The 12,938-nt window shown below is 35.3% G+C and overlaps 2 protein-coding genes across 2 annotated transcripts; both read right to left on the bottom strand.

The window, feature by feature from the left end:
- Positions 1-1,791: 1,791 nt before the first annotated feature.
- LOC131846554 (uncharacterized) lies at positions 1,792-2,505 on the bottom strand. Its single transcript, XM_059195889.1, has one exon. The coding sequence runs from the start codon at positions 2,503-2,505 to the stop codon at positions 1,792-1,794; it is 714 nt and encodes a 237-aa protein (XP_059051872.1).
- Positions 2,506-5,805: 3,300 nt separating this feature from the next.
- Positions 5,806-7,211, bottom strand: LOC131846598 (hornerin-like). Its single transcript, XM_059195933.1, has 2 exons — positions 7,161-7,211; positions 5,806-6,888 (listed from the first exon to the last, which is right to left on the bottom strand). The coding sequence occupies exon 2, from the start codon at positions 6,856-6,858 to the stop codon at positions 5,890-5,892; it is 969 nt and encodes a 322-aa protein (XP_059051916.1). The 5' UTR covers positions 6,859-6,888; positions 7,161-7,211; the 3' UTR covers positions 5,806-5,889.
- Positions 7,212-12,938: the final 5,727 nt, after the last annotated feature.

Here is a 12,938-nt window from a genome sequence, read left to right as displayed (position 1 = left end):
TATAGTCCGGTGAAGCTGTAAAAGCTAGCAACTAACTGCATTAGAGTAGTACGAATAAAAAATAATTATAGTAAAAAATCAAATTCCAGCTCATTTATGGTAAACAAAAATAGTCTTCAATTGATTTTAATATGTACCCATGTTATGTAGGTACGCATTAAAAAAATAGAGCCTAATTGACAAATTAAGTACATATATATTTAATTCTGAAAGCGACTATTATGTACATTTATAATGGCTATGGCCTATGACGTGAGACACCGGAGGAGTCACGTGCGCTTTACCATCCTTAAGAAACTTTAGTATACCCTTCTTGAAAAACCCCCGTCTCGTGAGAGAACCTCGGCAAAGAGTTCATTCTACAATCTAAGTGTACGCGGGAGGAAGCTCCTCTGAAACACTGTCCGAGACCACTTAGATTCCAGCGTGTGATGAATTCTGTGTCGATGGCGAGCGGTGCGATATGAATACGACACATGCGTGCGATGCCAGGACTAAGATGTCATGACTGTTATCCTGTAATTTCACCGTCTTTAACTGAAACACAGCTTACAAAGCAAGCTGCTTGATGCCTAAAATAAGTGGACAGAAGTATGTATTCAATCACAATCAATATACTCACAACTGATCAAAATAATATAAATTATTTTAAATTCCATAGCCAGTCCTTTTTGCGCCTGTTCAATGAGACTATTTACTTATCGACTATGTTGTAAATTAATCAATTGTACCTAGTTTCTTCATTTAATGTCAATAATATATAAATCATTTTCTTAGTACGATATGATACGCTAAACACGCTAAATGTTACTCGGAACATAATAGCGTCCGTGGAGTAATAAAACCTATTTTGATTAAATTAGAGAGGAAATTTTTCACGGATCTCAAATAGATTGATTGATATTAAAATGAAATAAAAGCCCATTAAATTTAAAAATCAAATTAAGAAATAATATTGTATGGTTATAATGTTAGATGGGACTTCATGCGGCAGTCAGAAGTCAGAGGTATTATCAACTGTTGACATCACGAAAAAAGCAAAACTCGACAATACTTGGATGTGACGGACGGACGGACGGAGACTTGGTGGTCTAGCGGTTTAGCAAACAGGCTTACGTCCGATGGTCGCGGGTTAGATTCCTCGTACGGTACAAACGTTTGTATTCATGAGTATTATTGTTTGTATCGGTCTGGGTATTTTCTATACATCTTAAGTATGTATTTACAAAAAAAAGTATATATTTACTAATATCAGTTGTATAGTACCCATAACACATGCTCTGCTTGACTTGGGACTAGATGGCGTTGTGTGAATTGTCCTGGGTTCTTTCACATAGCTTCACATATTTTATCGTAATATATTTAACAAAACAACATAGCTATATACCTAATATAACTTTATTCATTTTAGAACTAAAACTTAAAACGCTTTTACAAAATTATCTAATTTTAGTTTTACATATGTATAGGGAACATAATTCAAAATTGGCACATTTTTTAAATCAATCGATCTGTCGGATAAAGTGTACGTGAGCAAACCAAGCCGACATGTTGGTGTTGTGTTGGCCGACTCGACAAAATAGCTTGTCAAGAGGGTGACCCCTTGTCTACCATGGAATAGTACTTCTACAAGCTTAACTAAAGTTTTGTGGAAGTTAAGTGAATAGAGACGTATCTGAATCCGACAGATCAGGTAAACTGTGTCCAACAACTTTGTTTGTAGTTAAATATAATACATAAAATAAAACAGGTTTAGTCACAGAAATAAAACATCGCACACAAATCAACAAATCAACTTTCATTATTAAAGGATCCATCAAATCCCTCGGAATCGGAAAAACCACGAAACTCTTTATCAAAAAATCCTTTATCGGCATATCCCTCTTTGCCATATAATCCCTTCCGACGATCATGATGGAAGTGGCCCTTATGAAATCCTGCACCAGCTCCAATTTTGTATCCTCGCGCTTTCGCGTCTACTTTTTTAATGGCACCATTAGTCTCATCGTCTTCATAAAATTCTTTATCTTTCTTGTACTCATCTTTATGGTGAACTCGATGGAAGCCTCGTGTTTTCGTACCTTTCCTATATTTTCGAGTTTCATTTCCTTTTATTCCAATAGCTGTTCCAGCCAACGCTTGAGCTATAGCGTATACATCATCGTCATCGTAGTCTCCGTCATCATGTGCTCTAGTAGCTTTATAAAATTTCTTTAAATCCTGCACATTATGTTTAGCTTTCACTCCTTTACTGGCAGTATTCTTCTTTTTAAAACCGTTGGTTTTTACATTAGTATTAGATTTATCGTTTACGCTTTTAGAATCGTCAGCTTCATCTAGAAGTTTAGAGAAATCATCTAAATCCTCCTCTTCGACTTCGTATTTCAAATTGGAAAGGTCAGTGTCTAGATTGTCGAATTCCAATGTGCCCAGGTTGACCGGCGATGATTCAGCCCAGTAACAACAGACCGTCAATGACAACGCTATACATAAGTTCTTGTGCATAGTGCTCTAATTTTTTATTAGCTCTTGAGCAATTGAAGTAGGTTGCGACACTGACATACATGCTATCAATCGGGTTTATATAGCCTTTGTTGGAAATATACCGGCAAGGATGTTTTTTTGTAAGGATGAGTGCTGGGCTGTCGTTTCTGGTTCCACACTGTTAGATTCGTAATCGGTGCAACGACACGGATCGGTCAAGGTTAATTCGAGTTATACGATTGTAATGATCTAATCGAGTGAACATTACTATTTATTTATGTTTATAAAATAAGGGGTCAAGTAAAAAAAGTTAAATAATATTAAAAGAAACAGCATAGAGTACACTTCCTAAAATCTGACGAATTAGTCATGATAACGACAACTTAACTTGACATTTTCATTTCGTGTATCTAAACAGTACTAGACAATTTTATTATGAAACTAGCTATCCGACCCAACTTCGCACGTCTTCGCTTGGAAATGTATATATCAAATTTCTTTTGAATCGCTCTATCTATTGCTAGAACTGCATTAAAGTGCATTAAAATCCGTTGCGTAGTTTAAAAGATATAACCGAAAAGACAGCGGAAGCGGCTTCATTTAAGTAAAGATTATAACTTAGATGACAAAATTGAACTAAGGTTGTAGTAATACATCGCGGAAATGTTAGAAGTTTAAAGAAATTACAAAAAATATATTTTTTCCAGTTCCACTAGTTTCATCACCGTTTTAAGTATACCTTCGGAAAAATCTTACCTTCATATTGATCGCTGAGTTCACAATAATCACATAATTGCATTAGTTCCATTTGATTTTCTTTAGTCTTTACAACTACTGAACTTAAGTACCTCAAGGTTAAATAAATAGTTAGGTACTTATTAGATTTTATACACTTATTATATCACTAGTTATACCAGCGGTTTCATTCGCATAAAATTTGTAGCCTATGTGTTATTTTGATGTATAAGCTATATTAAAGTAAAGTTTCATTTAAATCCATTTATTAGTTTTTGCGTAAAAGAGTAACACACATCCATCCATCCATACTCACAATCCTCCGCGTTTATAATCTTAATAATTGCTGGCAGCTACCTTGGACAAAGAATTAGTCTAGCTACTCAAAGAGGGAACGCTGCCAGTATCTTCGGAACTTTGCCTAAAGGGACCCCTTTTAATAATATATTTTAGTTATTGTATTATATTTTTTAAGCTTTTTAATTTTAGGTTGTAGTTGTACAATTAAGTTATATAAATAATATAATTAGTTAATAATTAAAAATTGCGAAATGATTTTGATATTTTTTACTTAAATAATGTTGAACTTTGAAATGTTGATACCGATGTGGGTATTAATATGAATATGTACATAGCGTTAGAGTAGTAAAAAAAAATAGCGTTGCGGAAACATGAACCCTGCGAGAAGTTGAAAAGAATAAGATTAGATATATGGTGCTGGAGGAAATTGGGATATCATGGACTGAATTCAGCTAAATGTTTCCAGCCTCGAAGAACTCGGCATCGATACCGTCTTTCTACTTTAACACAATCGCGCATCCTTACCTTCTCCGGTCATGGCTCACGAAGAATCGACGCATCCATAGAGCAGCTTGTTATACAGGGAAGGGTTAACGGTACTCTACCCCCCTCCGATCGATCCCCCATCCAATTCAAACTGGGATCGATATTACGACGGCCTGAGCTGAGGTTCGAACCCCTAGCGATGCCCTCAGACTAAAGTCGTATCCGTCAGGTGGAAGTTGGCATTCAGCCGCTCCATAAGTCTTACCGCGGGTTTGGAGTGCCATCTGCATGCACAGACGACCTCGGTGGTCTAGCGGTCTAGCACACCGCTTTACGACCGATGGTCGCGGGTTCATCGGACATTTGATTAATGAGTATGATTGTTTGTATCGTCTGGGTGTTTTCTATATATAATATGTATGTATTTACAAAAAGAAAAATATGTATGTACATGTATCAGTTATCTAGTACCCATAACACAAGCTTTATTAGTGGCGCTGTGTGAATTGTCCTGAAAAAAAAATCGTCCGATGAAGCTTCTGCGGCCAACAATATGTGACACTGTGGACGACCCTTACGATGGACCGTTCAAGTCAAAGCAACGGTTGTCGTAAGGCGGCGACATCTGCCTTTCACTCCACTACATAATGACCAGGACCGTTCTGTCAATAGCGTATGGAATATGAATTTCTAAGTGCATAATATATAATTTTTGCATTTTTCGAGAATAGATCAGCTACTGAACTATCAAAATATGTTAGACCCTGAACGAAGTTTGTGCCAACCGCTATGAATATTATAAAATAATTTAAATCTCAATGATATGACATTGCAGTGTGATTATTTTTCAATTAACTATGTTATTAAATTGCCGTGAACATAAATTACATTTACATTACAAAAACCATTAGTCGTAGTGGATTTAGACTAACGGATCAAAACCTAAGTGTAAAATCTGTACAAATAATAATATTAAGGTGTCTGTTTGTAATTTCAAATTAGCATCTTTTCACTAAATGTATATGAAAGTATAAATACAAAAAAAATTTTTAGATATTTTATTAATTTCAATAAAAAGTAGTTAAATTTCCCACAGATGAAGTCACAGCTATATTATAAAGATTTTTATATATTTTATTAGATTTTATAAAAAATCCGTTCTAGTAAATAGGTCTTGGTGCTGGCAGTTTGAATTATTCTTTTCATAATTCTTATTTCAAACATTTTTTTTATTTTATAAATTATTTTCGACTGAGCTTTGACTCTTACGGAATGAATATATTGTATAATATTTATAGTTATTGTTTGTTTTTTATGAAATAAATGCTAAGGAACTTTTGCTCCAAATAGAGAAGAAGTGAGAAGCTGGGGCGGGTTGCTAGTATTTTATAACCAGCTATCAGTGGCTAAAACATTAGGTCCTACATTACAAAGAACATAGTGCCCATAAAAGAGACTGTTGCTGAATAGGTATATGATTTTTCTTTTTTACGTAATTTGAATGGGAAACGAGCTGATGGTCCACCAGATGGTAAGCGGTAACTGTAAGCTATATACACGAATATGAACAGCTCTATCAGAGAACATATATGAGTTGCCTTTCTAATTGACTAAGGTATTACGTTTTTCACGACTAATTTTACTGATGCTGTAACCTATAAACTAAATACTACTTACAAAACAAGTTGCTTCTCGACTGAAATATTATAGATACGTATTACATAACATGTTTCATAAACAAATAAAAGTTTTTCTTAAATTATTTATTCACAGATAAAAAAATGTAATATGTAGAGGTATCAAAAACATAACAAATTAATCGAAACGTTCGTTAAATAATTAACAGATATTTACAAGTATCACAGTATATAAAATATCGACGGTCTAATATTCGTCGTCGTCATCATCGTAAGCATACTCCTTCTCATGTCCACCAGCGCCTTTCTTTCCATACTCTTCTTCTTTGTCGTAATGGCTATCGTGACCGGATTCATCAGAATGACCGCTATCAGTATTGTCATGGTCACCTTTAGCATAAGAACCAGCTTTTCCAAATTCACCTTTGTCGAAACCAGCTCCATGATGGCCACCCTTTTTATGCCCACCTTCCTCTGAACCATGATGTGCTTTCTCATAACCATGCTTATTAAAATGACCGCTGTTGTCAGCAACATCGTAAAAGTCGTGGTCCTTCTTGAATTCATCCTTGTGGAAAACCTTGTGATAGCCGGTAACATCTTCCCCCTTGCTGAAGTACTTCTTATGTCCTTGATCACCGCCTTTGTAGCTGCCACCAGATTCGTGATGCTTTCCGTAGGAGTCGGCTTCGTCGTGGTGCCCTGATTTTTCACCTTTATTCTCGCTATGATAACCCTCGTTATGTTCCTTACCATAATGTCCAGCTGCACCTTTCGCATGGTGACCTTTGCTCTGATAACCCTTGCTTCCCTTTTCTCCATGAGCCGCATGATGTTCTTCGCCGTAATCACTACCACCTCCTTTTTCAAAAGAGTGGTCATGATCTAATCCATCTAAATCTCCTCCTTCAATATATTCGTCTGATTCTTCGCTACTTTCTTCATCATCCTCTGCATCTTCTACCACTATGGGTTTCGCAGCTATGTATGGTAGAGGAACAGGACCAATTGCGTAGGTGTCCACAGTTTTCAAAGGTTCCACAATTGGCAGCGCAGGTACATAAGGGGCGGGTTGATAAGCATGAGCTCCTAATTGTATAAGACTTGCGGGGCCGTTATTATCACTTCTATAGATGTAGCCAGTTGCTGCTGGCGCTAACTGTAGGGCTGTGCCGACAGTCGCAACGAATAAAACACCTAATGCTACCATCGCCATCTTGAGATGTGTAGTGTACGACAAGCTGTGCTGTAATAATTTGATATCAGTATTGCCCAATATTTATATCAGGGTTATAGACAAAAGGTGACGAGTGTGCGTTACACCTTTCTTGTAACCATGTAACAATTTGCTTATCAGACGAGGTTAGAGTTGACAAAAGCGTTGGTAATGAAAAAGCTAGTATTGTGCAATATTTTGCGGTTACAGTAGCAGTCGACAACTAAGCGTGAAATGCTTTTTTATGATGAGCCTACGCAAAGCAACAAAAACTACGATCATTCATTATTTTCGTGACTCACTTGGTCTACTTATGGTGCCTTTACTGTATATTCGACCGCGATAATCGTGACCAATTAAGCTATAAGCTAAATGTAATGAAAAGATTTCCTTTTTACGAATGTGCTTTAATATTATTGAAGAATACAAATCCTGCAATCATATTGAAATTAAATTGAAGCAATATGTTTTAAAATGAGATCTATATTACAGGATATAAATATATATATACATATTATGTATATTACAAGGTACAAAAATATCTACCTTGCTAGATCATAGCAGCGCTATGTAGAGCTACATACTAAACTTCGACTACATGCAGAGCAAAATTATTGTTTTATGCACTAGACACTTTTTTTGTACATAATAAACGTAGAAATGGTTCAAACGCAAATGTTTCCATCACGTGTTGAATCAAACCATCGACCATCGGAAGTAAAGCAGTATGTGTATGTATGTATTCGCTAGACCATCGAAGTAGCCAGACTAGTACCCACTCTGGTTTCCCCCGGGTGCACTAATTTTATAAGATTTTTTTTATTAGGTAATAATACACTTTCCCCGGACTGATAGAGACAGTCATCTTTGTGATAAATAGTAATTAACTTATGAGATACTAGTATTCATGCTTCTACCAATAAGTCCACGTTGTGTACAATTTATTTTATTTGATTTAAAAAAGATTTTGAAAGTATATACTTACACAGATTATGTCACTCTGGACCTTTTAAATATATTTATACAAAATTTTAGATAGATTTTAGAAGTTTTATCTTTGTTTTTAATATTATAGATAATTTTAGAACAGATATAAATTCGGTTAGCGTTTTTAGTCGCGTCTTAGTAGTGATTAAGGGAAATTAAACTATATATACATCTTCATCTCAAATATGAGTGTATGAAAATTTGCGTTACGATTGGGAACCAAAACTCACATTTACTTGACAGTTATATTATGTTGCGGCCGTATTACATAATATTTTTCAAATTATAGTCTACTAGCTGTGCCCGCGGTTTCAGTCGCATGAAATTTACAGTGTTATTTTTCTGATGTATAAAAAAATACAATAATATAGCTTATATTACTGTTTTTTTTTTTATCAAAATCAGTTCAGTAGTTTATACGCGAAAGACTCTTCCATCGCAACATCCTTCCATCCATATTTACAAACTTCAGCGTTTATAATATTTAAAAAATAAGATTATCAGATATAGAATTATACACACTAATGGCCCACACAGTTTTCTATATAAAAAGGACAACATAGGATATCTATTATCTCAAATAGCAGACAAAATCGCAGGTCACATAGTACTGTATATTTTTATATGTACAAAGAGAGTCTACTATGTGCATAAAAATTTTCGTTGTTGTTCATTATTGATAGATATTTTATTTTTCAAAGTGTGTTTAAAAGATATAGAGTACATTTTTTACTTATTTGACGGTGGCGTCATGGTGTAGCAGTGCAGGTCTCTTCAATGAATGGTTGTAAATTCCCACACAAATCAGTTCCGGTATTTAGTAAGTTTTATTATGTATGTATTTATAAAATGTAGGTAAAACTTGTTTAAAAGATAGCAACTAAGCGGTGTTTATCATCATCATCATACGCCCACATGTTAACCACTGCTGGACATACATCTCTCCCAAGGCATGCCATTCGGCACGAGCATCAGTCCAATCTTTACCCGCTTACCTGACCTTACGTATGTCGTCGCTCCATCTCGCTGCGGGACCTCCTACGCTACGTTTGCCACGGTCTACACTCTAGAACACGCCTCAAAGGATCGGTTCTGCGACAGACATGAGCAGCTCACTGCTACTTCAACTTGCAAATTCATTCTATGTCCTTAGGCACCTTAGGTGACCTTAGTTCTCTGGCGAATTACTACGTTTCGAATTTGATCCCTTAGAGCAGGGTAGGCGAACCAATTTCACGCGTACCATTGACGGCACGCGACACAATATTTTGGGCACGTCGTCGATCAAAAAACTGTTTGAAGAAGCTGGCTCATGCTATTTTAACAATATTTTCACCTACCTATGCGTGCGAGTCATTATTTTCAGAGATGAATAACATTAAAAACTCGGTTAGAAGCTGTTTGACAGATGAATCCATTCAGCATACATTTTGCTAAAAGTAACATCGTACAACCCTGATATAAATTATTTGTCACCTAACCTGCATCAACCGAAGCACACTAATTTTACAGTAATTTAATTTATGCGTGTAATGAAAACAATCCTAAATGTACCTCTTTTGTTTACTTTATTTATTGTTATTATTTTCCAAATAATCAGAAAGTCAAAATTATTTGATGGCACGTCAATGACCCCATTAAAAATTTTTTGGAAAAAAATGGCACGTTGATGCATAAAGGTTCGCCACCCTGCCTTAGAGCCACACCAATCATAGCTCTTACTATAAGCAGAGCTTGTAACATGGATAATATTAAAGGTTAGTAGAGGCTATAAATTTGGAGCTAGATAGTGCTGTATGTATTTTAAACCTTTTATTGGAAACATATAATGATGATCCTTCATTTAATCTGTTTTGGTTGGTCGATTTTTGGAAGACCTGTCTAAATTACTATTGTTTCGTACAACTTCTTATTTTTAATTATTTTAGGATTGATACAAATATTGTATACAGAATAAAATAGGCATTACTTTGAATGTATGATTGATTTAAGACGTAAACTGATTTTTAGGTCGTGTTCCTAACTTTAGTAAATTGTTAGACAGAAGTTTAGGTAGAACGTTAGAGGGCAATCTTAATTAATGATTTATGCTATGCATAACAGGTAAAGTAATTAAGTTTTCTTTTTATTCTTGTCTTGTTTTTGGATATAATTATATATAATGCATTTTTAATTTTTTTATAACTTTTTCGGTCGGTTGTTTATGAAACAAAATCATAAATGTTTAATGTAACGGAGACACCTCGGTAATACATTTTCTACTTTTGTATATCAATGATGAATAATCATAGTAAGAAAAAGCAAATTCGTAGATATCTTATATTTTATGCCTATTATTTATTTATACATTATTTACAAAATACTACCAAAAGTCAACAATATAACAATAAACTTTAACAATCCATCATTAATGTTTAATTTCGTAGCCATAGCTCTTGAGGTCATGTTTCCCGCCTTCAGCGCCGAAATCTCCGTGATTGTAATGTGTGGAGTCGCTCTTCCCTTCCACGGAATGATCGGATCCCTTCTCATCCCCGGATGCTTCATCATGGTGACCACTCTTTCCGAAATGACCTTCATGAGCTCCTGACTCGTGCTGTTCACCTTGTTTGTGTGCTCCGGCATCTGATCCATGATGTGATTGTCCTTCACCATATTTGTGGAAGCCGCCATCATGCTTCTCACCATCGTAAAAGTGATGGTCTTTCTTGAATTCGTCTTTGTTGAAGACCTTGTGAAATCCATCGACCTCTTCTCCTTTACTGTGGGCAACTTTATGCCCGTGATCTCCTCCTTTATATCCATGTCCTTCGGCGTGATCTTTCCCATAGGCGTCCCCTTCATCATAGTCTTTGTTGTGACCCCCTTTCCGTGATACTGAGAAGCTTGCGTATTTTTCCGTGTGGTAATCACCTGCGCCTCCTTTATCGTAGTGGTGTCCCGATGCGTATCCCTTTTCATCTTTTCCACCATAGTTGTGATGTCCTTCAGAAGCACCATCAGCTCCATGTTCATGGTAAATCCCATCCCTGAAGTATCCTAAATCTTTAAGATAATCAGCAAAATCATTATTATATTTTCCAAAATTAGCAGCATATTCATTGTAAATTTTATCGTAGTTATCATTAGCTATACCGTCAACATGATCGCCTTCCTCAGATACCTCTACTACAGGTTTAATATATGACGCAGCCTTATTTTCGTCTCCTTCTTTGGCATAAAAAGGCCCGGCAGCGACCGGTATAGGAGCCGCGAAAGCATCTGGCTGTTTATAGATCTTAGACAAATGTTCCATTACTTCATGCTCTCCCATTTCGATGACGTGTTCGGGTCCATGACCGTCTTTTTTGTAAATATACCCCGTCGCAGCTGGCTGTAGATCAGAGCCGGTTGTCCTGACCATCACCATTCTCTCCACCGTTTCCCGTGTCTGCATACACCATGCTTGCACTACTATTACAATTATGAGGGGTATTCCTTTAAGCATGTTCGCGGCGTTACGGCGACTTGCAGTAATGACTGCAAAGGTCAAAGCGAATACTTATATAGTGAACATAATACAGCATAGATCGTTGACATTCGTAAATGGGCCGTTGGAGCGCTCTCTAGATTGGGCAACAGTCTTCGGTGTCAATGGTAATGAAAAACCCTGTATTAATTTATACGGTGCATTGCTGCGCGTTCAATAATCTATTGGTGCAAAAAAAAACGACCAACGAATATATTAATGCACTTTACGAACGAAGGACAGCTATTTGGTATTAGGAATATGGACACTGACACAGTTTCTAGTACTTATATAGTATTATTTGGAATTACAAAAATTGTGTTCATACTTAGGTAACTATAAATTAAATATACTGTATATTCTTTTATGATTTTTAATATTTACATTATCTATAAAAATTTCAAAAACACGTAGGTAGATAGTCCACAAGAAGTCGTCTATCTAACAGGGCTAGTTCAAAAAGAAAATACCAGTTTGTAGTAAGTATAAATAGTTTGTATTATAGTTTGTAGTATCTATAGATAGACTACATAGATGACAAGTAGTTTTTGCGTGAAAAGTTACAAGCATCCATCCATTTATTCATCCATACTCACAAAATTTCGCGAGATAGATAATCAGTTAGGTCGGCAACGTGCACGTAACACCCCTGGTGTTTCAGACGTCCATAGGCTACGGTAACAATTTACTATTACTAGCTTGTTTGTCTCCAATATATATATTACACATTAAAAATATCGTTCAATTGGAAATCTCTTCAATTCCGTTGTCAGTTGAAAATCCTGCCTACAACGTTAAACAGTTATATAATAGATAAAATGAACTCAAAAAACGCAAAACTGAAGTATCGAATACGGAACTCGAAAGCACTTAACTCAGTTTCTCTATAAGTTCCTAAATTAATAGGTAGCTATATAGATTTTATAATTAAATTAATTGTCAGATCTAAATATCCGAACAACTTAATTGAAAGCTCAAACACAGAATACTGATTATAATTGAAGATTTTCCATAATAACCCTGGAATCAGGTTATCAAACCCGAACTTGGTGACATTGTGAATATCTCGGGAATATATTTTTCTAAACAAATAATCTGACTAATATTATAAACGCGAAAGTTTCTGAGTAGTGAAAGAGTAACGAAACATCCATTGTTACTCTTTCACGCAAAAACTACTGAAGGTCTTTTAACGAAACTTTACAATAATACTGCATAGAATAACACATAGGCTATGATTAAAAAAGATATTATGTAAATTGGGCGAGTAAGAATGACGCAGACGAAGTTGCGCGGGTCAGCTAGTTAAAAATAATTATGAAAATCGGTCGATAAAATTGACTGAGTGACTGATTGATGAACGTATATAAAAAAATAGATAAATTAGAAAAAAATTTAAATATTTATTTTTAAATAGAAATTCTGTTTACAAACTGCATTGTTTAAAGAAAATTCTTCTAAAATTGATAGAAAACATTCCACCACCAATGAAACTTTATAAAATATTGTCATAAGATCTGACCTCTCCACAAAAACTACCTGTTTTTACGAAACATAAAACTATTAAAGTAATATCCACGAAGAC

The sequence above is a fragment of the Achroia grisella genome, unplaced genomic scaffold (assembly GCF_030625045.1).
Source record: "Achroia grisella isolate CSIRO2021 unplaced genomic scaffold, CSIRO_AGI_Agris_v1 utg511, whole genome shotgun sequence".
Classification (NCBI taxonomy): Eukaryota; Metazoa; Arthropoda; class Insecta; order Lepidoptera; family Pyralidae; genus Achroia; species Achroia grisella.
This window is presented reverse-complemented; position numbering and strand designations above follow the sequence as displayed.

Coding starts and splice junctions, on each gene's coding strand:
- LOC131846554 (XM_059195889.1), bottom strand. CDS start 2,505: ATGCACAAGAACTTATGTATAGCGTTGTCATTGACGGTCTGTTGTTAC.
- LOC131846598 (XM_059195933.1), bottom strand. CDS start 6,858: ATGGCGATGGTAGCATTAGGTGTTTTATTCGTTGCGACTGTCGGCACA.